The sequence below is a fragment of the Lutra lutra genome, chromosome 2, assembly GCF_902655055.1.
Source record: "Lutra lutra chromosome 2, mLutLut1.2, whole genome shotgun sequence".
In the NCBI taxonomy this organism is placed as follows: Eukaryota; Metazoa; Chordata; class Mammalia; order Carnivora; family Mustelidae; genus Lutra; species Lutra lutra.
The window spans coordinates 89,785,696-89,809,536 of record NC_062279.1 but is presented as its reverse complement, the minus strand read 5'-3'; the positions used below and the strand labels follow the sequence as shown (position 1 = coordinate 89,809,536).

At 36.3% G+C, this 23,841-nt stretch overlaps 1 protein-coding gene across 3 annotated transcripts; it reads right to left on the bottom strand.

Annotated features, from left to right (window-relative positions):
• Positions 1 to 7,961: 7,961 nt before the first annotated feature.
• On the bottom strand, positions 7,962 to 22,148 carry IBSP (integrin binding sialoprotein). Of its 3 annotated transcripts, none has more exons than XM_047719917.1 (7): positions 22,075 to 22,148; positions 19,571 to 19,638; positions 19,427 to 19,477; positions 19,253 to 19,330; positions 14,972 to 15,037; positions 10,073 to 10,237; positions 7,962 to 9,266 (listed from the first exon to the last, which is right to left on the bottom strand). In XM_047719917.1, the coding sequence occupies exons 2-7, from the start codon at positions 19,622 to 19,624 to the stop codon at positions 8,730 to 8,732; spliced, it is 951 nt and encodes a 316-aa protein (XP_047575873.1). In that variant the 5' UTR covers positions 19,625 to 19,638; positions 22,075 to 22,148; the 3' UTR covers positions 7,962 to 8,729. The 3 variants fall into 3 exon arrangements, with proteins under 3 accessions (XP_047575873.1, XP_047575875.1, XP_047575874.1); XM_047719919.1 differs by having other exon boundaries at positions 10,073 to 10,234; XM_047719918.1 differs by lacking the exon at positions 22,075 to 22,148 and adding an exon at positions 20,306 to 20,403.
• Between the last annotated feature and the right edge of the window lie 1,693 nt (positions 22,149 to 23,841).

Below are 23,841 nucleotides of genomic sequence, written 5' to 3'. Positions count from 1 at the left end.
GAGATTTTAAGATGAAAGTAGCCCATGTCAATGTTGCATTTTGTGGTGGCTTTTTCATTTCTTACCCTTCACTTGAGTGAGTGCAATCATATAAAATGTTAGTTAACTAGGAACCTACACTATCAGTTCTAGCTATTGGACCCTCATCTGGGAGTGAGGTTTCAGTTGTTTTGTCTTGTGTTCCCATCTATTTCTGGAATGTTCCACCCATCTTCCCTGTACTTGTGCTCTAAGCCCAATTGCTTTGATAGATATTTTTAAAAAAATATTACAGGAAATGATTTTATCTTCTGGTATCTTGATCCCCAACTTATTTTTTTCCCCCAACTTATTTTTAACACTATTCTGCAACACATTTCTCTGTATCATCTTAGAGGTAAACATATTATTATACACAGAGAGAGGGAGAGGCAGAAATTATATATAGTATATAAATATATATATATTAATTCTTTTTTTTCTAATTTACTTACACAGCACATGTACATTTCCTCTCCAGACTCAGTGGGGTATCAGTACAGTGTTGTGATTAGAAAATACGGGCTGTGTTGAGTAATTTCCTTTTTATCTATAAAATGTCTATAAGAAGACATTTTAAAGATTGGTCAAGGCTTTAGGGTTTTCATAGAAGTATTTATTCCCCCTTAATCTTCAGAATGGAGTCCAGAATGGGTGTGCTGGGAGTCTTATCCTGTGTTTAGAGAAGAAAAGGTTTTTGTTTTAAATATGTTCATTCATGTGTATATCAATATTCATCCTAAATTAAAAAAAGGTCACTTTTTCTAAAACATCACTTGCAACCAATTTTCTCATCTACCCTAAAATTAATTTTATTTTTAGTTTTTATTTTTTTTCCTCTCAGTATTTGAGAATTTCAACAGAAGTACATAAAAATTTCAGCCAGATAGGGAAACATGGAGGGTCACAGAGCAGCATGAAGCTAGCTGTGTTCATTTCTCTTGGCTATTTGTTTACTCTTTCAGCTATTACTAGCAGAGAGAAGACATGTCAATATAATTTACTTTTATTTTTATATTAGAAAGATGTCTTATTACACCTTAAAATGTAACTCAGAGGATGTAGTTAAAATATAATTATAATGATACCAGTCTTTTCCTTCAGGACATGGTGACATTGCTGGAAGTGGCTGTAAAACTTTGTTGTTACCTCAAGGAGGGGAAATATCTTTCATTCTCAAAATAGTGTTTTTCAGAGGTTGTCGTTTTGTTTTTCAGGACTGAGAATCTTGTCCTTAGGAGACAGAATATGACAACATTTACCAGCTAGTTATTCATTGCATTGGGCACATACTAATATTTTTTTACCAAATTGGAGCATATGCCCTCTTCTCAGTTTTTAGTTTTCAGTGTTAGTATTTTATTTTAGCTCTTCTCTCATGACTTTCTTACTTCTCATGAACCCAGATTTTCTCTATGCTTGTCAACTCCTGTTCCAGTTATCTATTGGTCTTAAACACACCAATATAGGGGTGCCTGTGTGGCTCAGTCAGTTTAGCAACTACCTTTGGTTCAGGTTATAATCCCAGAGGCCTGGGATTGAGCCCATGTCAGGCTCTCTGCCCAGCAGGGAGCCTGCTTCTCCCTCTCTTTCTGTCTGCTGCTTGTGCTCTCTCTCTCTCTCTGTGTCAAATAAACAAATAAAATCTTTAAAAAAAACAATATATTATTTTCTCTCAAGGTTCTGTAGTGTGATTTGGTTTAGCTATGAGATCCTCACTTGGGATCTTTCATTTGGAACATTAAGAGAGGAGAAAGTGCAAAGTCTTATCCAAAGTTATCCAAAGACTTGACTGAACTGTCCATCCAAGATGGTGCCTTGGTGCTTCTCCATATGACCTCTCTCTCTCTGGTAGAACAGACTGGACTTCTTACATGGTGGCTCAGTACTTTAAAATATTCTGTGGGCTGAAAGCTCATTAACTGGATTTGTTGGCTTAATAAAAATTCCCATGCAAATTACATTCTATCATATTCTGTTCTTTCTCAAGTGGGCTCCTCTGTCTTATATTTCATGAATTCCAGGTCTCAACCGGACAGAAGAAGTTGTTAAGCCAGTTTTGTGAGTTAAGCCTGGAATTGTTATGGAGTCATTGTCATTATGTTGGTCAAAGCCATTAGATCCAGAGGAGTGCAGAAGTAGTTTTTCCATGCCTTGATGTAGAGAAGTGACAGTGTCTCATTGCCGAAGAGCTTGTAGAATGGGCATACCATAGGAATCATTTTTGGAGACTACAGTGTGCCCAAGTCAATCTCTGATAACAGTGCAGGTATTGAGCTTTCAAAAGGCATTCAATTCAGAATGTTTGGTGTACCTGTATTAGTGAGGGTTCCCCAGAGAAACAGGACCAGTAGGAGATTTATATATATATATTCATATGTATGTGAGCCCATATATGTATGTATGTGTCTGCATGTGTGCGTGTGTGTTTGTTTGTTTATTTCCATATAGGCTCACATGATTATGGAGGCTGAGAAGTCCCATAGTTTGCCATCTGCAACCTGGAAACCTAGGAAAGCCAGTGATATAAATCCAGTCTGAGTGAGGGGAACAGATGGCATAAAACCCACTCTAGGGGGAGGAGCAGACAGATTTCTTAGTTCAAGCAGCCAGGTGGGAACAAAAACAAAATACTTTTTGTTTTATTCTGGCCCTGAGTGGGTTGGATGATGCCTACCCATTGAGGGGGGAAAGTCTACTAAGTCCACATATTCAAGTGCTAATCTTACTGAGTTTTACTTCGAGATAATATTTCATTTGGACACCTCTGTTGACTCAGAGTTGCTGTACCAAACACCAGAAATTTTACTGAATTTTAAAGTGAGTTGAAAATAAAGGGCCAAACTTCAAGTTAAAAAAAGGAAAGATCATCAATTTACTAATAGTTTGTTTATATCCTAAGTGATAACAGCAGCTAAACTTTAAAATTAAAGTTTTTTATTTTTTAAGATTTTATTTATTTATTTGACAGACAGAGATCACAAGTAGGCAGAGAGGCAGGCAGAGAGAGAGGGGGAATCAGGCTCCCCGCTGAGCAGAGAGCCCGATGCGGGACTTGATCCTAGGACCCTGGGACCATGACCCAAGCCGAAGGCAGAGGCTTAACCTACTGAGCCACCCAGGCGCCCCAAAATTAAACAATTTATCATGGTTATGACTTTATATAATCATCTAAAATAGGAGTCAGTAATCTATGGGCTGTGAACCAAATCCGTTCCATCATCACAAAGTTTTATTGGAACACGGCCGTATCTGTTTGTTCACATACATCTATGGCTGCTGTTGCTACAATGACAGATTGGAGTAGTTGTGACAGAATCCATATGAGCTGCATAGCCAAAAATGCTTACTAACTGGTCCTTTAAAGAAAAAGTTTACTGACTCCTGCTGTACAGAAAAGTTTGCTGACCCCTGAGTAAAATAGTGAGGGTTAAATTTGTGTTTTTTAAAAAGAGATGACAAGTTCTCACACTGATGCATGTTTTATCTTTTATTTTTATTAACATATAATGTATTACTTGCCCCAGGGGTACAGGTCTGTGAATCATCAGGCTTACACATCTCACAGCACTCACCGTAGCACATACCCTCCCCAATGTCCATAACCCAGCCACCTTATCCCTCCCCCCACCCCCCAGCTACCCTCAGTTTGTTTCGTGAGACTAAGAGTCTCTTGTGCTTTATCTCACTGCCAATCCCATCTTGTTTCATTTTTTTTCCTTCCTAGCCCCCACAACCCCCTACCCTACCTCTCAGCTTCTTCATATCAGAGAGATAATATGCTAATTATCTTTCTCTGACTGACTTATTTCGCTTAGCATAATACCGTCTAGTTGCAAATGGCAAGATTTTGGTTTTTTTGATGGCTGCATTCCATATTGTGTGTGTGTGTGTGTGTGTGTGTGTGTGTGTGTGTGTTTGTGTGTGTGTATATAGATACACACACGCTGCATCTTCTTTATCCATTCATCTGTTGATGGACATCTACATTCTTTCCATAGTTTGGCTATTGTGGACATTGTTGCTATAAACATTGGGGTGCCTGTGTCCCTTCAGATCACTACATTTGTATCTTTAGGGTTAATAGCCAGTAGTGCAGTTGCTGGGTCATAGGGTAGCTCTATTTTCAACATTTTGAGGAACCTCCATACTGTTTTTCCAGAGTGGCTGTACCAGCTTGCATTCCCACCAACAGTGTAGGAGGGTTCCCCTTTCTCTCATCCTTGCCAACATCTGTAGTTTGATACAGGTCTTATCTTTTTGGTACTCTAGGAGTCATAAAATTGAAGAGGGGAGACCTGAGAAAGACCAGAGTAATTTGCATGGGAACTTTTACAATTAACCAACAAGTCCAGTTAATGAGTTCTTAACCCACTGAATAGTTTAAACAAGGGCAGAAATATTTACAAATATTCGCACTTGGATAAACAAAAGTCTGAGTGATTGCTTCATGGTTTCCCTTTAACTAGTATTGATTCTTTTTTTTAAAGTGAGACTCGTATTTCCTGACATTAGATTATCCTTTCCAACAAAGTGTTTTTATATTTTTCTGCTTTTCTCCCACTTTCATTATTTCTTCTCTTGGTCATTCAGAGGTATTCACTTACCTAGAGATAGACTGGGGATTTTTTGTTTTGTTTGTTTAATGAAAGGAATCCAAATGGAAAGTTAAAGTTTGGTTTTTCGGTTCAGAAAGGGTAACAGAAAATCAGCAGGGTTAGTCATGAAAGAAGCAGGGTGTAGAATATGTCACAATAGTAAATTGAAAAGCGGGGCAGGGTGATATTTAGTGTTCCCCACTGATTAAATGTGGGTTACCTGACTGCCGGCCAGGGAGGATATTGATTGAGAGGCATCATGTTGAAGGAGGTAGGAAGGGCTTGAAATGAGCGGATGGGACTTAGAGTGACCACAGAGAGAGGGACAGAGTCCCTCTCTGCCCTGTGGCCACACTAATAACCACAGACCATGCACCCCCATAGTATAGCCTATGCTGAGAAGACTTTTAGTGTACCATTGCCTGGTGAGGGCCCGCATGTTTGCTGGGGCTCATCTTGTAGAAGTATTCCTCCTCATGTCCTAAGACCTATCTTAATTTACCCAAACTCCCTTATGTGGCCAGCCTTCTTTATGTGATCCAAGAAACTCATAAACCTCCCAGACTTTGGGATCTGGAAGAGATGTGTAGGCGAAGAACTCTATCGCCACTTCCTGAGAATCTGGCATGTCCCCATATGGACCACATGGGCAAAGGTTGACTACAGTCTGACCTGAGGCTTGGCCAAATACCCTGTGATTCCTTCTGGAGCAAGGAGGGATAAGCAGCCTGGAGCAGAAATTCCAGAGACAGTAGCTCTCCCACCTCTTCTTCTTTTGGGAGTTGGTCCAAAGCTATTTCTCATCCATCTCCCTGGTTTCAGTTGATCCTAAGACTTTCAGCCTCTTCCCCTTTAAGGCTCCACTGCAGATTTCCTCTTAAGTCTCTCTACTTAGCCATATGTGAGAGCTGGCTCCTCCACAGCGGAATGACCTACTTTCCTGTGCTGTCTGTCATCTGGACCCTTCGGCTCAGTGATCATCCTCTGGGCCCAGAGAGCTGACACCATGCTGATCCTGCTTTTGCTCTCTGTGAAAGTAATAAACTGTTTAACTTCATTTGAGCTTGGTGTCTCCCTGCTGGCTGAATCAGTGTTTATGACATGCAAACCTAGCAGCTGCAGTTGAGATCCTTATGGCCCTGTTACAAATCACACTGCCTTTTGGGCAGTGCTTGACAGTTTTGTCCTATTTTTACAACAGCATAAAGGGTTATTTTCCTTGTTTACTCACAGTCTCTGTTCTCAAAAAGATCCTTTTTTGATCACCTGATTATGACATGAAACCTGTAAAATTATATCTTCTTATTAATACCAAAGGACAAAGAAGTAAAAACTTAGATAGGGTTACTACATGCGCTCTTATCCAAATTTTCCTCTTTTAAAAGGGTGACTTTTCTCTATAAAGAAGCTGTGAGAGATATATGGGATGTGCACTTTGGAGTAGATTCCTTTCCTCCACTTCATAGCTGCATCATCTCAGGCAAGTTACTAAATGTCTCTGTAACTCAGTTTCCTTACCTGTAAAATGTGGTAGACTTATAGTATTTGTTGAGAATGAGGTAATGTATGTAAAAATGAGGTAATATATGTAAAATGCTTAGAATAGAAGTGGCACACAGTAGGTGTATAATAAGCATTAGCTACTATATCAATGAAAATCATGGTGCTCAGACTTTAAGGTGCACAAGAATCACCTGTCCACTCCCAGTTTCTCATTGAGTAGGTCTTGGGTGGTGCTCCAGAATTTGCATTTCTGATGTTGCTGATCAGATGACTGTCCCCAAGGCCTCAATCTCATCAAAAGCTTTTGTTTACAAAGATGCATTAGGGCAAGAAAAAAAATGTTCCTTGAGTTTCGGAAGGACCAGGTAATTATATAACAATTGGATGCACCCAAGTGTTAAGATGGAGAAAGGGGGCGCCTGGGTGGCTCAGTGGGTTAAGCCGCTGCCTTCGGCTCAGGTCATGATCTCAGGGTCCTGGGATCGAGTCCCACATCGGGCTCTCTGCTCAGCAAGAAGCCTGCTTCCCTCTCTCTCTGTCTCTGCCTGCCTCTCCGTCTACTTGTGATCTCTCTCTGTCAAATAAATAAATAAAAAATCTTTAAAAAAAAAAAAGATGGAGAAAGGAAGGGGAGTGGAGAGGAGAGAGATGATGATCCTGAGCACCTCATTAACATGTTGGGCTCTGAACAGCAACTACTGAGTACACACCACATGTAAGAGATGAGGTGATGAGGACTAGAGGAGGATATTAATTTACTTAACTCAAGTCCATCTAACTTGAGAGTTCATGCACTTTGCACAATATGTAAAAACTTATGCCAAAATATGAGAAGACCCTTGCTTTGAAAATATTCTTTTGGGATGCCTGGGTGGCTCTGTTGGTTAAGCCACTGCCTTCGGCTCAGGTCATGATCCCAGGGTCCTGGGATCAAGTCCTTGCTCAGCGGGGAGCCTGCTTCTCTCTTCCTCTGCCTGCCACTCTGCTGGCTTGTGCTCTCTCTCTCTCTCTCATTCTCTGACAAGTAAATAAATAAAATCTTTACAAAAAAAGAAAAGAAAAAGAAAATATTCTTTAGGGCTCAAGTCATTAAACCTGGCTAAGAAAATTGTGATACAAGGCAAGCTTACTTTTCACCAGTGTTCTCATTATTAAAGCTTTCCTGCTCACTTATGGCTTGACATCCATTACTGATAAATATACACTAACGAATAGAATATAATGGTAAAGAGTGCAGATTCTAAAACCACTCTGCCTTTGTTTTAACCTCAGCTTTGCCACTTGTGACCTTGTGCAAGCTGTATATCTCTTTGTGCCTGACTCAGTTCCTTCATCGATAGAATGGGGGATGACAAAAATATCTACCGATAGAGTTCTGTGAGGATTGAATGAATTATTAGAATAATTGGAAAAATGTGAATATGATCCGTATATTACAAAATACTATCATAGCAATGTTTAGTTTCTTTAGAATGAGAATGAGAATGGTATTGTAGCAATATAGGAGAATTTCTTGTTTTTATACTAAATACTGAAGTATATAGGGGTGAAGCATTATGATATCATGATGTTTGCAACCACTCTATAATGGTGTGCGTGTGTGTGTGCGTGTGTGTGTGAGTTTTCTACTTCATCCTTCTCCTTACCCCACCTAAAACCAAATCAAATCAGAGTAGGGTTGCCAGATACAAAATAGGATGCTCCATCAAATTTGAATTTTATATAAATAATGAGTGATTTATCTAGTATAGATATGTCCCAAATAATTCACAGAGGCCAAATAGTGCATGGAACATACTTAACCTAAGAAGTTTTTCATAGTTTATCTGAAATTTAAGTTTAACTAGGCATTCTATATTTTTGTTAAACCTGGCAACTCTAAAGAGCCATTTATTCTCCTGATATATATGGTTGACCCTGCCTACAAGCATGCCAAAATCTTAGTTATATTGATTTATCCATGACAAAATACTTAGAGTTCTTCTGAGTTTTAAACCATACTGGAAATAAGCTTTTATCCTTTAGCTTAGTTGTCCCCCATTGGATTCATTGTTTTCAATTCTGAATCTCTCTCTCTCTTTTTTAAAATTGTAACATATTTGAAAGACTGCATTTTTATTTGTGATAGAACCCATGGATAGAATATACATAAAGATCACATAAAAATACATGAAGCTGATAATTAAACATAATATACAGTGCTGGGTAGGTAGGTGATTAAAGAACTACACATATTTATATATAGTGTCATTAATGTTAATTCATAGAAGCACGTCTTGCATGAAGAGTAGTTTTAGCAGTTAATAATAGTACAAACATGTTAAAAATACTATTTATAGAACTACAACCTCAGAACATGTAATTGAACTCCATCTCATGGATTTAGGTTTAAATGGCCCTGATTTACAATAACCTTTCAATAATAAACCAGGGAAAAGCAACAAGAAGCCCATTACTTGCAGAAGCAATTACAGAAAATTACTTTGGAACAGTAGCACCATTCCACATTATAATATACACATTTGTTATATTGCACCTTCCTGAGTTGAACTTTGAAAATGGTAGCCACATGAAATGCCAGAATGGAGGAATTCATCCCAGGCTGGGCCTTCACTGATGGCGGTAGTAATAATCTTGACCATCATAGCCATCGTAGCTACGCCCTTTATAGTAGCTGTACTCATCCTCATAGGCTCGGTAATTATCCCCACGAGGTTCCCCGTTTTCATTTTCATAGACTTCATATCCATTGTCATATTCATTAGTCCCTGTTTGTTCGTACTCTTCCTCATATCCGGTGGGGGTGGCTTCCCCAGACGGTCGGGTGGTAGTCCCGTAGAGCTCTGGTGGTGGAGTCGTAGGTTCAAACCTACCATCTGGAGAGGTTGTTGTCTTAGAGCCACCATTGTCCTGCTTTCTAGCCACCGTGGTTCCTTCTGCCTGGGCTTCAGTGACACTTTCTTCTTCACCTTCTTCTCCATTATCTCCATCACTGCTACCATTACCATTTTCTGCCTCTGTGCTGTTGCTACTGGTGCCATTTATGCCTTGCCCATTTTCATCCACTTCTGCTTCATTTTCTTCATCTTCCTCTTCTTCTTCATCACTTTCCTCCTCTTCTGTAGCCTTGTGTCTTTTATCCCCAGCCTGTAAGGAAAAGTTTGAAAGAATCCAGATCTAGGTGTGAAAATGTAAAAACCTAAGACAATTAACTTCATTCAACTCAGGCTATACTAAGGCCTTGTTCTAGATGTATTTCTGAATTGAAGCTAGCTTAATTTATAAAAGAATTAGTGGGTGTTTTAAAAATTCAAAAACACCTTTGGTGGGTGTTTTAAGAATTCAGGATTAGTACCTCTGTCATTGGGTTTTGACGGAGAAGAATGTACTTGATAAATAAGCCTTCTCTGTGGGAGATGCTTCTTATAGCTTTGCTCTTGACTTTGTCTTAGAGCCCTCTTCCCTGAAATACAGTGGCATCTTGCAGGACCTTTTATCCATTGCTAAGATGCTTGCTTGTCCTTAGTTTTCTGCTATACTGTAGGAAGTCAGTGTAATAACCTGGGATGAGTACTTTCCTTATTTATAAACAGGGATATTGAGTTTGCTCTTGCTTTTTCTTTTCTTTCTTTTTTTTTTTTTTTTAAAGATTGTATTTATTTATTTGACAGAGATCACAAGTGGGCAGAGAGGCGGGCAGAGAGGCAGGCAGAGAGAGAGAGGGGGAAGCAGGCTCCCCGCTGAGCAGAAATGCGGGGCTCCATCCCAGGACCCTGAGATCATGACCTGAGCTGAAGGCAGAGGCTTCATCCACTGAGCCACGTAGGTGCCCCTGCTCTTGCTTTTTCAATGAGTTAATGAAGATAATATAAAACATCCTGTTTGGTGTCGAAATAACCTTTGATTTCAATAAAGAAGTGAAATCAGATTTAACATTTTTGAGGAATGATTACCTTCTTGGGAAGTTGGATTGCAGCTAGACCTATATACCCTGTTCCAGGTGTGGTCTCTCCATAGCCAGGTGTGGTAGAAAGGGTGGTATTCTCAGCCTCATCTTCATCTTCGTTTTCATCAGAATTTGCATTCTCTTCATTGTTTTCTTCTTCATTTGAAGTCTCCTGGTGAAAATATCCAGAGCAAGATAAGTTATTTTAGCTGGAAGAGAACTCAAAATTTGTTGGTGTCATGAGCCACAATTGAGAAAAACATTGTATTCCTCAGCCAGCTCATCACCTAATGCTAACAATTTCTTCCTCTTGTGCCATTTACACTTCTCACTTCTTAGAACTCAACTCAATTATCTCTTTCTATTTATCTCACCATAGTCTGTTTTAGACATTTCTGTATTCTATTTAATCAATAAAATAGACTTTTATAATAATTTCAGCATAACTGACTATATCCTCATATTATATCCTGGATGCCTTAGGCTCTTAAAGTCTTTTTTTTTTTTTTTAAGATTTTGTATTTATTTATTTGACAGAGAGAAACACACACACACACAGTGAGAGAAGGAATACAAGCAGGGGGAGTGGGAGAGGGAGAAGCAGGCTTCACGCTGAACGGGGAGCCAGATGTGAGGCTCCATCCCAGGACCATGGGACCATGACCTGAGCTGAAGGCAGATGCTAAATGACTGAACCACCCAGGCACGCCAAGGCTCTTAAGGTCTTATCAGTACTATTAAAACATGGTAGCAAATAGATTCTTACATTTGCTGACAAATCAGCTGAGAACTTAGACCTGTTTTTCAAGGTAGGATTATTATTCACTTTAGAAAGGGAAGGTGAGCTCAGAAAAGCTAAATAACTTGCTTAAGGTCTTATGTGTGATGAAGCTGTATCTTTCTAGTTTAAAAAGCTGAGCCCTTTGTAATGCACTGTGATGTTTTTGATGAGGAAGAGGATTTATATGAATGTCCACACTACACCTAGGATATTTTTTCTGAAAGGAATTCTTATGGAAATGCCTCTCTTCAAACAAATTGATTGCATTGTCTTATTTACTGGCAAAAAAGTGAGTATTTTTCATAATGCTTTCAAGTGTACTTAGACAAAAAAAAATTTAATTCAGAAGTCATCTGCCAACATATAAGCTAGTTCTGTATTGTATGCAATATTCAGAAAACTTTAGGCATTTGACAGTCAATTTTACCATGCAATGAGGAAACTAAGCACTCCAAGAAATTTTTAGTGGTATATAAAGTTATTGCAGAAAGAGGTTTTAAAAAAATTAACACTCCTCAAATGAAAGCTTCTTATAATCTTATAATATTACTATAATCTTATTTAAGATTGTATTCTTGGCCTTTATGTTGTTAGGCAGTTGTTTGTTAATGGAGTTAGTCTAATGTGATTCATAGCTAATATTAAAAGTCAAGACTTTAAAACATGCATGGATGAAGAGGATGTGATACATACACATATACATATACATACATGTATACATATATATAATGGATTATTATTCAGCCATGAATAAGAATGTAGTCTTGCCATTTGCAATGATGTGGATGGAGCTAGAGAGTATTATGCTAATGAAATAAGTCAGAGAAAGACAGTACCATATGATTTCACTCATATGTGGAATTTAAGAAATAAAACAAGCAAAGGGAAAAAAAGAGAGAGGGGCAGACCAAGAGACAAACTCTTTACAGAGAACAAACTGATGGTTACCAGAGGGGAGGGAGGTGGGAGGATGGGCTATATAGGCAATGGAGATTAAGGCGGGCACTTGTGACGAACACTTTTCACTGGAAGAGTTGAATCACTGTATTGTATACCTGAAGCTCATATTATCTTGTATGTTAACTAATTGGAATTCAAATAAAAACTTAAGATAATCCACAGATTCCAAAACAAAATACTAGAAGGAGAAAATGAGTTTATATAAAAAATAAAAATTTAAAAATAAACACAACCCAGATTTATGCTGCCTTATTACTAAAACAAAGTGACTAAAGAAGAATATGTTTATTTCATCAAATTTGTAAATTCCACTGTTCCAGTAAACTTTTGGGACTGCTAGAATCCACCCCAAAACAGTCTCTAAGCTAATTGTGTCAAATAACCTACAAACACCATGCTGTTTATTTTTTCTCATTTATGCTTTATTCCAACAGACTAAACCTTTCAGGGGAGAAAGAGGAAAGATTCTTAGACTAGAACATACAATTAGGGTTCTGTACTGTCATATTACTCATGAAAAACCCATCAAATAGATGGTTCATTAGTGGTGAGGTCATGATTAAAGATCCAAACTCTCAACTCATGAACTTCTATATTTTCTCCTACAAAGCCCTTTCTTTATTAGATACTTTATTTAAGGATATCCTGTTGCAGTGAATTAAAAAGGAAAACAGGTCAGTCTATTAATGGGCATTAAGTATCAAATGTCTTTTTGAATAGAAAAATTAGCAATAATTTTTTTAAAAAGTATTATTAACCTTTTAGAATGGCTAAAATGAAAGAAGTGTTGGTGAGAATGTGAAGCAACTGATACACAGAGGGAGATCACAGTATACCTGCTTTGGTTGCTTCTACTCAGATTGAACATAAGCATACTTTTTTGACTTAGAAGTTTAATCTCTAAGTAAAATGGCCTCCAGAAATAAATGCCTATGTTCACCAGAAGGAGTACTAGAATGTTCACAATAGCCCAAACTTGGAAACTACCCAAATGCCCATCAACAGGAGAGTAATACATTTTGGTACATTCACTTCATGAGATACTGACAGTGATAATGAATGATACACAGTCGTAGAACAATTCAGATCAATCTTTGAAGTTGAGAGTACAAGAGACAACACACAAAATAATGTACAATGTGTGATTCCATTTACATAATACACAAAAATAGGCAAAGCCAGTATCTTGTTAGGACTTAAAATAGCAGTTACTCTTGGCAGTTTTGGTTAATGAATGAAATGGAGCACAGTGTATGTGTTGCTTTTTGATATGGGTTACACTTGTGTGTTCAGTTTCTGAAATTTCAGTGACCTCTATACACATGATAATTGTGTATATTATATTTAAATAAAAAAGTTTTTTTAATGGAAAAAAATGTTTGATCGCCAAATAGAAAACATTCCCTAGCACCCTCTCATATGAATACAATTCCTGGGGATTCTATGTATTTAACCTGAATTGCCAATGAAATTTTAGGGAGGAAATGGGGAAAAAGGAAGTTCTAGAATCTCTTCAGGATAGAAGCTTCCAGGCTTATTTAACCACTTTCCTATGGTCACTTTCAATGAATGATGTTTGGAGTATTTATTCTCTGAAGTTTTCAAAACCAAACTCCCAGATATTTTTAGATACCATATATTGTATAAGAAACTGTGCTAGGTAATGTGAGGAGGTATAAGGAGAGTACAGCACTGCTTCTACCCAAACCAGAGATGAAACATATGGTCTCTAGTCCTCTGGGTCATGAAAAGTTTCAGATAAGTTTTGGGAAGATGTTAAATGTTCAGAGATTGTTGACAACATTCTGAGTATGCATGATTTCATCACAGTTTTAAAGAAATCCTAATCTTCCTCCATTCCCAACCACTGTCATAACAAATGAAGAATCTTTGCCAAAAGGTATGCAATCTAATTGGGAAATCCAGTTGGCAAGGCAATTTTGTGATCACTGTACAGCAAACAGTTGTAGTAAATGGATTACCTCAGCTTAGTTGTTGTGTAAGATTACTAAATGGAACTCTGGGTAAAATTCTGTGGGATTTAGTAGGTGGCATTTTTCCTGGTACTGGCTTGATATTCTTGTAAGGTCTTCCTTAAGCTATTAGGGTAAATTATAGTACTGGAGATGATACTTTTTAAAACTATCAAATCATATAAAAATGATTTTTATGGTTAAAAAAATCAAACTAATTATTTGTCACATTTTAAGTTCCCATACCATTTTATTTTCAAGATAACAGATGTTTATATATGATCCATTTTTTACTGTCACTGCCTATTCATAAGCAACACTTAAGAATACCCGAATTTAGAAGGTCCCCAAAGAAATGGATAGCTATAATTTACTCTCCAGGAAAATATACCTAATTAGTATATTGAGCAAGTGTGTCAGTTATAAATATGTTAGCACAATTTCCATGATATACAGATGAATTTTAACTGTGAACTCTACTAATTTGTAGTACTATAGAGAGCTGTGCAGTACTATGTGTAGAATCTATAGTACTATACAATGCTATATATATTTATACATCTTGAGTATTCATATTTCTATAAGAACATAAATTTTATTATTAGACAAAAAGACATATGAAATTCCCATATAATTCCCACATAAGAACAACCCTACTTTGTGGGTCAAGAAAGACCAATGAATTGCAATACCATTGTAGAGGATATAGATTAGCTTTTCATATACTACCTACTTAGTAAATTGAGTTTAAATTTAATCCTTAATACAAGTATTGCACTGAGTTTAGGTACTTGTCTTTTACCATCATGTTCTGTCCACCTAAGTATAAATAATACTTTCTTTTCTTTTTAACAGAATTTATAAAGTATAATTATAATTTATTATAAGTTAATTATAAATACATTATGACAGAGACATTATAATGTAATTATAATTACACTTATAATGGAGACATTTTTGGTTTTGTATACCGCTTACAGGTTACTTTAATGTCAAATTGCAGTAGTATTTTAAACAAGTCATTTTAGTTGATTCCAATTTCAATAACATTCCCCTTGTCCAAAATAGAAGACTGTGGGTAGCTGGTAAACTGGCAACAGCTATTTGCTGAATCCAGGCTACAGTAGACCAGTTTCCTATTTGTTTTTATGGTGCCTGGTTTGTTATGAAAAATCCTGCAGAAATTCCTTACCTCCTCATCTTCCTCCTCTTCTGAGCTGTCACCATTTCCATCTTCTTCAGATGAGTCACTACTGCTCTAAAAAAAAAAGTGTATATATATATATGTGAATTCATACATATATGGATATCTATGTACATATTTATGTACACATACTTTCGACACCAAAGAAAATTTCCTGCTGATTGAATTAAGATAAAATATGTACAAATATTTACCCTAATGAGAATTACCATCTTGATTGATTTATTAGAACAGTTCTCATATGAATCTGAGAGATATAAGGAGATTGGGGATATATAAAATAAGGTTAGAAAAAGGCATCTTTAGTGATCAAGATATGAAATGAGATACACAGGAAATATGTTGAAACATTTTGTAGAGCAATGAATCACAGAATTGTCTAACTCTTTAAGAACAAGAGGATTATCTGGTTCAATTTATTTTATAGAGAAGGAATCAAGCCCAGAGCAGTTGTGACTTCTCCACCTGGTTCAAAGCAAATGAACTAGCACATAGATCATGTTATTTTATTTTCTTTATAAAATATAAAGGAAATGATGATTAGGCTTATTGTAAAATAAATGATTTATTTATTTATAAAAGAATGATTCTTTTAAATAACGAGGTCCTGATGAATTTAAATTAGAATTTGATTTGAAATTAATTTACACATAATTTTTAGTATCTTTCAGTCTAATTAAAGCTGCTTCATAAAATAAGCCTCTCTCTATATATAAATGAGATTATATATATATGAGGTAAAAATTATATAAAAACAAAATTAATTCACTTACTCATTTAGGAGAGTTATAGAGTACCATCCCTCTAAAGAGCTCAATATTGAATGAGAATATTTTAAACCAAGGAGTCTGCATATAAAAATATAAGTTAACAAGCTTCGCTTCCTTTTAAAAGGAAATATAAGTCTAAACACCTGTTGTCAGAAACTTTAAGACAGTAGAGGAGATTTTTCATCTTGATAAATTAAATTTTCTTTCTCTTTCTGCAACCACCTCTAATGGTACCAGGTAGATAAATGGATACTCGACTTAAGATGCTGTTTTTTCTTTACTACAAATCTTGGCTTTGATTCTGATGACCTAGTTAAGTTCTGTGAGTCTTAGAAAATATAGCTGCAGAAGAACCTCAGTGAGTATTTCCTCACTCATGTTCCAGTCCTGCCCAGGGCTGTTCTGTAGGGGTCATTCTTCAGTGGCCATGCCATCCACTCAAGAAAAGGGAATGCTTGTCCCCTTGAGCCAAGAATAACCTTGGGTGGAAAAGAGAATAATTAGACCTGCTCTTCCACTTCCATGACCTTAATTGTTGTACTTTCCCAGCCTAGAGGGTAAATAAAGCATGGAATTACAGTAAACTATTTCTCTTTGTTAGTTAATAGAGAGGACAGCATATTTTTGCAACGTATTTTGTCTCAGTGGGAGTGTTTGAATCTTTTTACAAGCTTCCTGACCCCTAGCCTTCTTGCTGTCCCAACCACATGACTCTTCAATTAGTGTCTGCAGTGAGAACAATTTTAAAGCTTCATGAAATGCCCGGGAGCCTTAACATTTTCTTTTTGTCCTTTCTTTCATTTATGCCAATTTGTAACTAAGACATATTATTCTTCCAGAAGTCAAATACACATACACACACCACACTTACACACACATATATGTATGTATATGCATTTTCACCATTACTCCTTTCAACTTCTATCATTCCCATTTATTCAATCCCAAAAGATATGTTTCAGGCATTATTTTGAAAATGAGGATGGTAGCAAGAGAGAAAGTTGGAAACATGGACAGTTTCCCTATGTCAGATACTGTGATAGCTGAGATCAGTACAATGAAAGAAATATAAAGTTTCTGCCCTCAAAGAATTCACATACAATTCAAATAACATATGATTCCTGAAAGAAGGCATTTCCTTAATTAAAAATGCTTAGGTTGTTAAGCTTATTTATGCTTCCATTTCTATAGCCAAGCAGATAGATAAGCTATAGGTAGACTTTTTATAGCTTTATAATTGATATGACATATTTCATGGAAGTTGGTATTTTAGAAATGATTATATGTAGGGGTGCCTGGGTGGCTCTATCTGTTAAGTGGCCAATTCTTGATTTCCTCTTGGGTCATGATCTCAGGGTCATGGAATCGAGTCCCATGTCGGGCTCCATGTTCAGCAGGAATCAGCTTGAGGATTCTCTTTCTCCCTCTCCCTCTGCCCCTTTCCCTACTTGTGCACATTCTCTCTAAAATAAATCAATAAACCTTAAAAAAAAAAAAAAAAGAACTGATCATATGTAAACACAGATTTGTTTGAATAAAACAAAAATTTCAAAGCCAATACAGCTTAATGCATTTTGGGGTGACAATCTGAGCACCAAATACTTGATAGATTTAGCAGGATAAATAATACAGAGCTATGGGAAATATATAAGTAGACATGTAAGGGAAAAAAATTCTGGAAATCAAGCTTTGTAAAGTAGGAGAATAAATCATCAATACCAGGTCAGACCAGACTGTTGGACTGGGGCATATATTTTATTGAGTATTTTAATTTATTTGTTTGACAGAAAGCAGGAGAGCACAAGCAGGGGGAGAGGGAAAATCAGGCTCCCTGCTGAGTAGGGGAGCCCGTTGTGGGGGGGCTCCATCCTAGGACCCTGGGATCATGACCTCAGCCGAAGGCAGAGGCTTAATGACTGAGCCACCCAGGCATCCCGCCCCCAGATATTTTTAAAATACAACTGTCTTACTAATAACAAATTCTACATTAGTTGAAATGAGTTTGTCTGCATATAATTTCTCTAAATATTGTATATTAAAAATCAGAGATTTTTGAACTTTGAATTTATCATTAATGAAAACTATAACCTCTCCTAATATCTTTTCACTATGGCTGTTTTAACTGGATCACATTTATATATCTATAAAAATTTACAGATGGGAATATCTCTGTGATATTTTAGAAAAATTGTGGAGCTACCCAGAAATTTAAATTTTTATCATTTCATTTACTTTAAGAAAGAGAATGAGGCAAACATTCAAATGAGCACTGTTTATTTGTGGGTCTGAAGTGTACCAAAGAATGGAAGACAATTCTGAAAACCCACAACTCTTGTATCATCTGTGTTCATATTTCTGTGGCCACACACATTCCCCATAATTATTATGGTGCTATAAATACTTTAAGATTATCATTTCCTATCATTGTTTCAGTTAGAAATGGGTTAGCCCAACATATGGTAGGATGCTCTGCCAAGCCACTGTGCTGAGGCATCGTTTTCAGCATCTTGACTGCTTTTAGCATCTCAGGAGTCCCAGGTCAAATGGTGCATAATTGGTGCCCTGAACCCAAACTGTATAGTAGTAAAAATAGCACAGTTCTGGTTTGTTGAGTATTTTAAATCAACACCACACCCTCAAGTTTTCAAAGGCTTTCTTCACTAGTAACCTAGTAAAAACACAAATTCTTATTTTTAGTGTTTGTTATTTTCTTTTTTTGTTTACAAATTTTAAGGATGTTTTGTTTTTCTCACAGACACTCTCATAATTCACTTCATGAATTTCTCTCTCTCCTCTACAATTCTTGAGCCACACTTCTGTTATCGTGACCAACACAGGTCAGAGGTTCAGAAAATCTTCAGCAATCACCACTGATTATCAGCAGTGTTTTTTTTTTTTAAAGATTTTATTTATTTATTTGACAGACAGAGATCACAAGTAGGCAGAGAGGCAGGCAGAGAGAGAGGAGGAAGCACACTCCCCGCTGAGCAGAGAGTCCGACGCGGGGCTCGATCCCAGGACCCTGGGATCATGACCTGAGCGGAAGGCAGCCGCTTAACCAACTGAGCCACCCAGGAGTCCCATGAAGTTAGTCTTTAACTTACCAGTTAAAGGGCTCTAAATTATCAGATGTTAACCGCTGTATGACAGTATTGTCTCAACTATAACATGACAGTTAGTGACCTTATCACTGACTTAATTGTCAGCAATAGATAAAGTGTTCATTTCATCAATGTGTTAACCAGAATACTTGAACTCTGTACCAAGGTGTTTGCTTTTATTATATCATTCTAGACTGGGCCCAAATGATATGTATATCTCTGCTTTAAAAGAGAACTTAGGAATAAATTTTATTGTATTGTATTAAAACAAACTTTTTATAATAAGTAAATCTTTCTGGCTGACTTTCAGTGAGAATTGAATTTAGTTGTTTTATAGTTAAATTTGATCCCCTTTAAATTGTAATGGGTGGGAAAGAAAAATTATTTTTTATACTTACCTGAGCTGGAAATCGTTTTAGAGGAGGATAAAAGTAGGCATGCTTGTAAAGAGAATATCGTGGCCGGTACTTAAAAACCTGCGTAACCAAAATAAATGATATATTCATATTTAATGTACAATAAATCTAGAGGAAGTATATAGTCAGACCAAGAATGATGCTAAACATAATTACCCCATTTTCTTCAGAATCCTGCAATTTGCCTCTTCGAAGCAAATTTTTCATCTGTTTGAAAAAACATTTAATTATTACATACTCTATCTTTTACATAAAAAGGCAAAAAAGGAAATAACTATAGGTTTTTAATATAGAACTTACTGAGAAAGCACAGGCCATTCCCAAAATGCTGAGCAAAATTAAAGCAGTCTTCATTTTGGTGATTGCTTCTGGAATTAATGAAGTGGTAAAGTTAATAAATATTAAAACTAAGAGTGTAACTTTTTTACTCATACTAGAAGATGAAATATTTGTTTTCATTTCTGTCCAGTTACAGTTTTGACTAAGACAAATTTTCTGGCTTTTATTTTAAAATTGTTCTTTTTAAGTGGTAGAAAACTAACTTTACCTGTAATCTTTAGTTCCATACTTGGTTTTACCCTATCAGCTGTGATTTGTCAGTGGCAGACCATTTCATTACTATAAGGGGCTTTAATGTTTGGTGTACTTCACATTGGGGCAAAGAGTCTTCTTAATATCATTGATATAGGAATATCAGCTAAGGAATTGAATCGTTAGTATAGTTATGTGACCTGGTTTTTTTTTTTTAATATATAATTGAAAACTAAGCAAAAATTGAAAACATTTAAATGATTGCTTTTACACCAGTGATTATATATATATTCTATATATTGGTTCTATATGGGTTTTGAACCAAAGTTTTATTTGTAAGATGGAAAATAGGAGACATTTTCCTATGAATACCTTAGAATACTTTGTATTTTTTTTCTGTGTATGAAATGATCCATAATATGCGAAACTCTATTCTCATAGCACATAGCACCAGACAGCCATGTCGAAGGATAAGTCTATTGGAAGAGTTCATCAGAGTTTCACCTTGGGATATCAGGGGCAGATTTCCTCAAATAAGGTTATTCTTCCGTGCGATTTAAGCTTTCCATCACTAGTGGGGAGACTGTCACGGGGGGGTCAAGGGCTTTTCAGGGTCAGAGCAGTAGTCATCATGGAGACTATGGAATTCTATGGAAGAATTCAATTCTATGGAAGAATTCTATAGAATTCAATTCTGTAGAAGAATTGAAGATGGACTCTCAGAATGGGAATAGTTCTCAAACAGTCCTGGGTTTTGCGGCCATGCAAAGATCTCACTTCCACCTAGATACCTCATAAATAAAAAGAGAGAGATAGTAAAATCCTATCCTACTTTAATTTCATTCTATTTGATAAAATCCTAGTTTAATAGAGGTTGAATAAACTTAGCTAAAAGCCTGCTAATACCCACCCATTTGCACTGACATATGTTTAACTGAGTGTTTAACTGAGAGTGACAGTTCTGGCAACATTTTAGAAGCAATATGTAACAATGATGGCAATTTCCCCATAAACACACTTGAAAAAGTAATACTTAAAATGTATGTATGAAAGCCATGTCATATACTGTATTCTGTAGTTCAATTCTGCATTTTGTCATTAGCCACGTTTATTGCTTCCTTATTGAATATCTAACACTAAAACATTACACACAGTAAAATTTAAGGCCTGGAGACAGTGTCTTGGGTCCTAAGTCACACTCTATTTGTGGCAGACTGGGTTTTTTGATTTTGATGTCTACAGACTTCCTCACAGTTCTGTCTACTTTAGTAAAAGTTCTTAATGGCCACACAACAATAAAAGAGGCTTTGCCCCTGAAGTGGACCCATTTGTCTAAGAAGTTTTTACTGCTATTGGGGTGCTTAAAGTAATACTTTGAGCTTTGTTACCCATGATCAGGCTTGCTAGCAAGCAGGGAGATTATTGCCTTGCAACTTGATTAAAAGAGTCGAAATGTTTATGATGTCTTAAAGAGCTAAAAACTTAAATACATGGAACTGTAGAAAGGGTTTTGATTACATAAATTTCTCATAGCACACTGTCAAAACAACTAAGTGAAAACATAGCAGGAATAATATAAAAAGAACCAAGTGATTCATGGAGGCAGCAATTGGCTGCCTCCATAAATCTCATTTTATTTACTTTGTGATTCATAAAAAACAAAGACGTCTATATTGACTACTACTAACCCAGACAACAATTAAAACATTCTTAACGGATAGTTTTAAAAGTCTAATTACAAGTTTTCATTGGGAAAAGTATGATGAGCTACCATTATTTATTTCTTTAGTACTATGTATTTTTCTATACTGATTTTAGAGATACGGGATATTTACACTTTGAATGTATTGAAAAGACATTGTATATAACTGAAGTATAGATTAGGCATAATTTATGGTGAAATATGCATTCATTGCGGCAGAGTTACAAGTGAAAAATAGTATTTCACTCAGGTTATCTTGAATACATCACAAGGAGAAAACAAATAGTTATTTGTGAGGTGGAGACATAGAAAGTAGGCCACAAAATTTTCTAGTTTATGTGCACAATATTAAGGACTTACTTACATGCGTAGGTTAATAAGCTTAACCTTTTGGGAAAAAAATCTAAACTCTGAGGTACTAGTTTAATGGTAAACAAGTGTTAAATTACATAGCCATTCTACACAATTCAGTAACATCAACATTAAAATAAAAAATTAAAAGCCAGGTCTAGAGATGTAAATTGTGGAGTGTTCAATTTTAAGAAAATGAAGCCATCATAGTAAATCTTACCCTTTTGCAGTTCTGGAGTGAGGAGACAGTCTTACAGGAGTGAGTGACACAGATTGAATATTTCCTCTGCTGTCTCACTCATTTGCTTGCTGTGACTGGCTATAAACTCTTCTTTGCCTTCCAGCAGCCAATCGCTGTCATGGGCAAGGTGATGTCAGAATGTGGATTCTCACCAGAAAACCCCCAAACTTCAACACTTTTTCAAGACACAGTCTCAGTTGAATAAACATGAAATGTGGTTCTAGTGCCAAGAGGTTTGCATTGTGGAATTTAATTGAAGGTTCAGATGAAGATGAATAGTTTGAGTTCTGAATATATATAATAATATACTGGATTTGAATTAAAATAAGTAGCAAAAGATTTAACCATTTAAAAATTTTATAATTATACAAACTTTTCACTGTTGAAAGGAAACTTACTGTCATCAGATATAATCCTACATTATTAATTTAGTAAAAAAAGAAATAATAGAGTGCCTCGGTGGCTCAGTTGGTTAAACAACTACTTTCGGCTGAGGTCATGATCCCAGGGTCCTGGGATCGAGCCCTGCATCAGGCTGCCTGCTCAGCAAGGAGGCTGCTTCTCCCTTTCCCTTTGCCACCTTTCCTGCTTGTGTTCCCTGCTCTCTCTCTGTCAAATAAATAAATAAAACCTTTTTTAAAAAAAGATGACAAAGAAAAGGAGCTGATGAGCAATTAATATTTTAATATCAACTATTTTATATTTTTCCTAAAATATGCTTTAGTGACTCAGAAATTTAAATTGATATCATTGAAGTCAACACCATCAATTTTGTTCAGTTTACCAAACTTGAATTATTGAGTTTTCCATTGAACCAGGACAGCGGAGAGCTTGTGTCCTAGGACATGAAGAACCAGATATAAGAAGGATCTTGTCCCTGTCTAAAATTTTCAGTTGTGTAGAGAGACAGACTTATAGCCATAGGGCACAGCAATGCAAATATCTACAAGGTTTAGAAATCAGAATTAGAATTTTATAGATTATTAATAAGGGAGGGGTTATCAAGAAAGAAGAGTAAAGTGTTCTTGGGAATAGATTTAAAGGATACAGAAATGAATGAACAGCATAATGACACCAACACTATCCAATTATGCACTGAGTGCTCTTTTGCTAGTTTTTTACTTGTGCTATTTCAGACCCCCTTCTCACACACACACACACACACACACACACACACACACACACACAATAATTCAATGAGACTATTCCTATTCTACAGGTGAGATAAGTGGGACACAGAGATGGTAAGTATGTTCTGGGTTGCATGGGATAGTAAATGGGGGAATATAGAGATTAAATTCAAGTCTAATTCTAGAGTCTACTTTTAATCACTATATATCCTTGCTGGCATATTCAGAAAGCTTCAATGATTCAATAAACTGGAATATAGTGAGTTGAAGTAATGAAGATGAGGATGGTTGGATAGACAAGCCTTGGTGATGGAGGGTACTGTAGGTTGCATTAATGAATATAGACTCCACCTTGGAAATGAGAGATTATCAAAGGGTTAAAGCAAAAAAAGAATATATTTAGACTTGTAACTTAGAACAATCTTTTATTGACAAGGTAGATCTTGGTTGAAAAAGACAAGATAACTGTGAAGGAGGGGGGCTTCAAGCAGTTATTTTAGTGATTCAGGAAAGCAATGAGAAAGGTCCGAATAGCAGCTGTGGGGGTGGAAAGGATGGAACAAATGAGAGAGATACTAAATAGATAAAATTAATGAACTTAGTGAAAGTAAGAGAA

Excerpts from the sequence above, each read along its gene's own strand:
- IBSP (XM_047719917.1), bottom strand. The coding sequence starts at position 19,624 with ATGAAGACTGCTTTAATTTTGCTCAGCATTTTGGGAATGGCCTGTGCT. Across the intron at positions 19,331-19,426 it reads AGGATTCTGAAGAAAATGGG|GTTTTTAAGTACCGGCCACG; the intron begins GTAATTATGTTT and ends TTGGTTACGCAG. Across the intron at positions 10,238-14,971 it reads AAGAGGAGGAAGATGAGGAG|GAGACTTCAAATGAAGAAGA; the intron begins GTAAGGAATTTC and ends TATTTTCACCAG.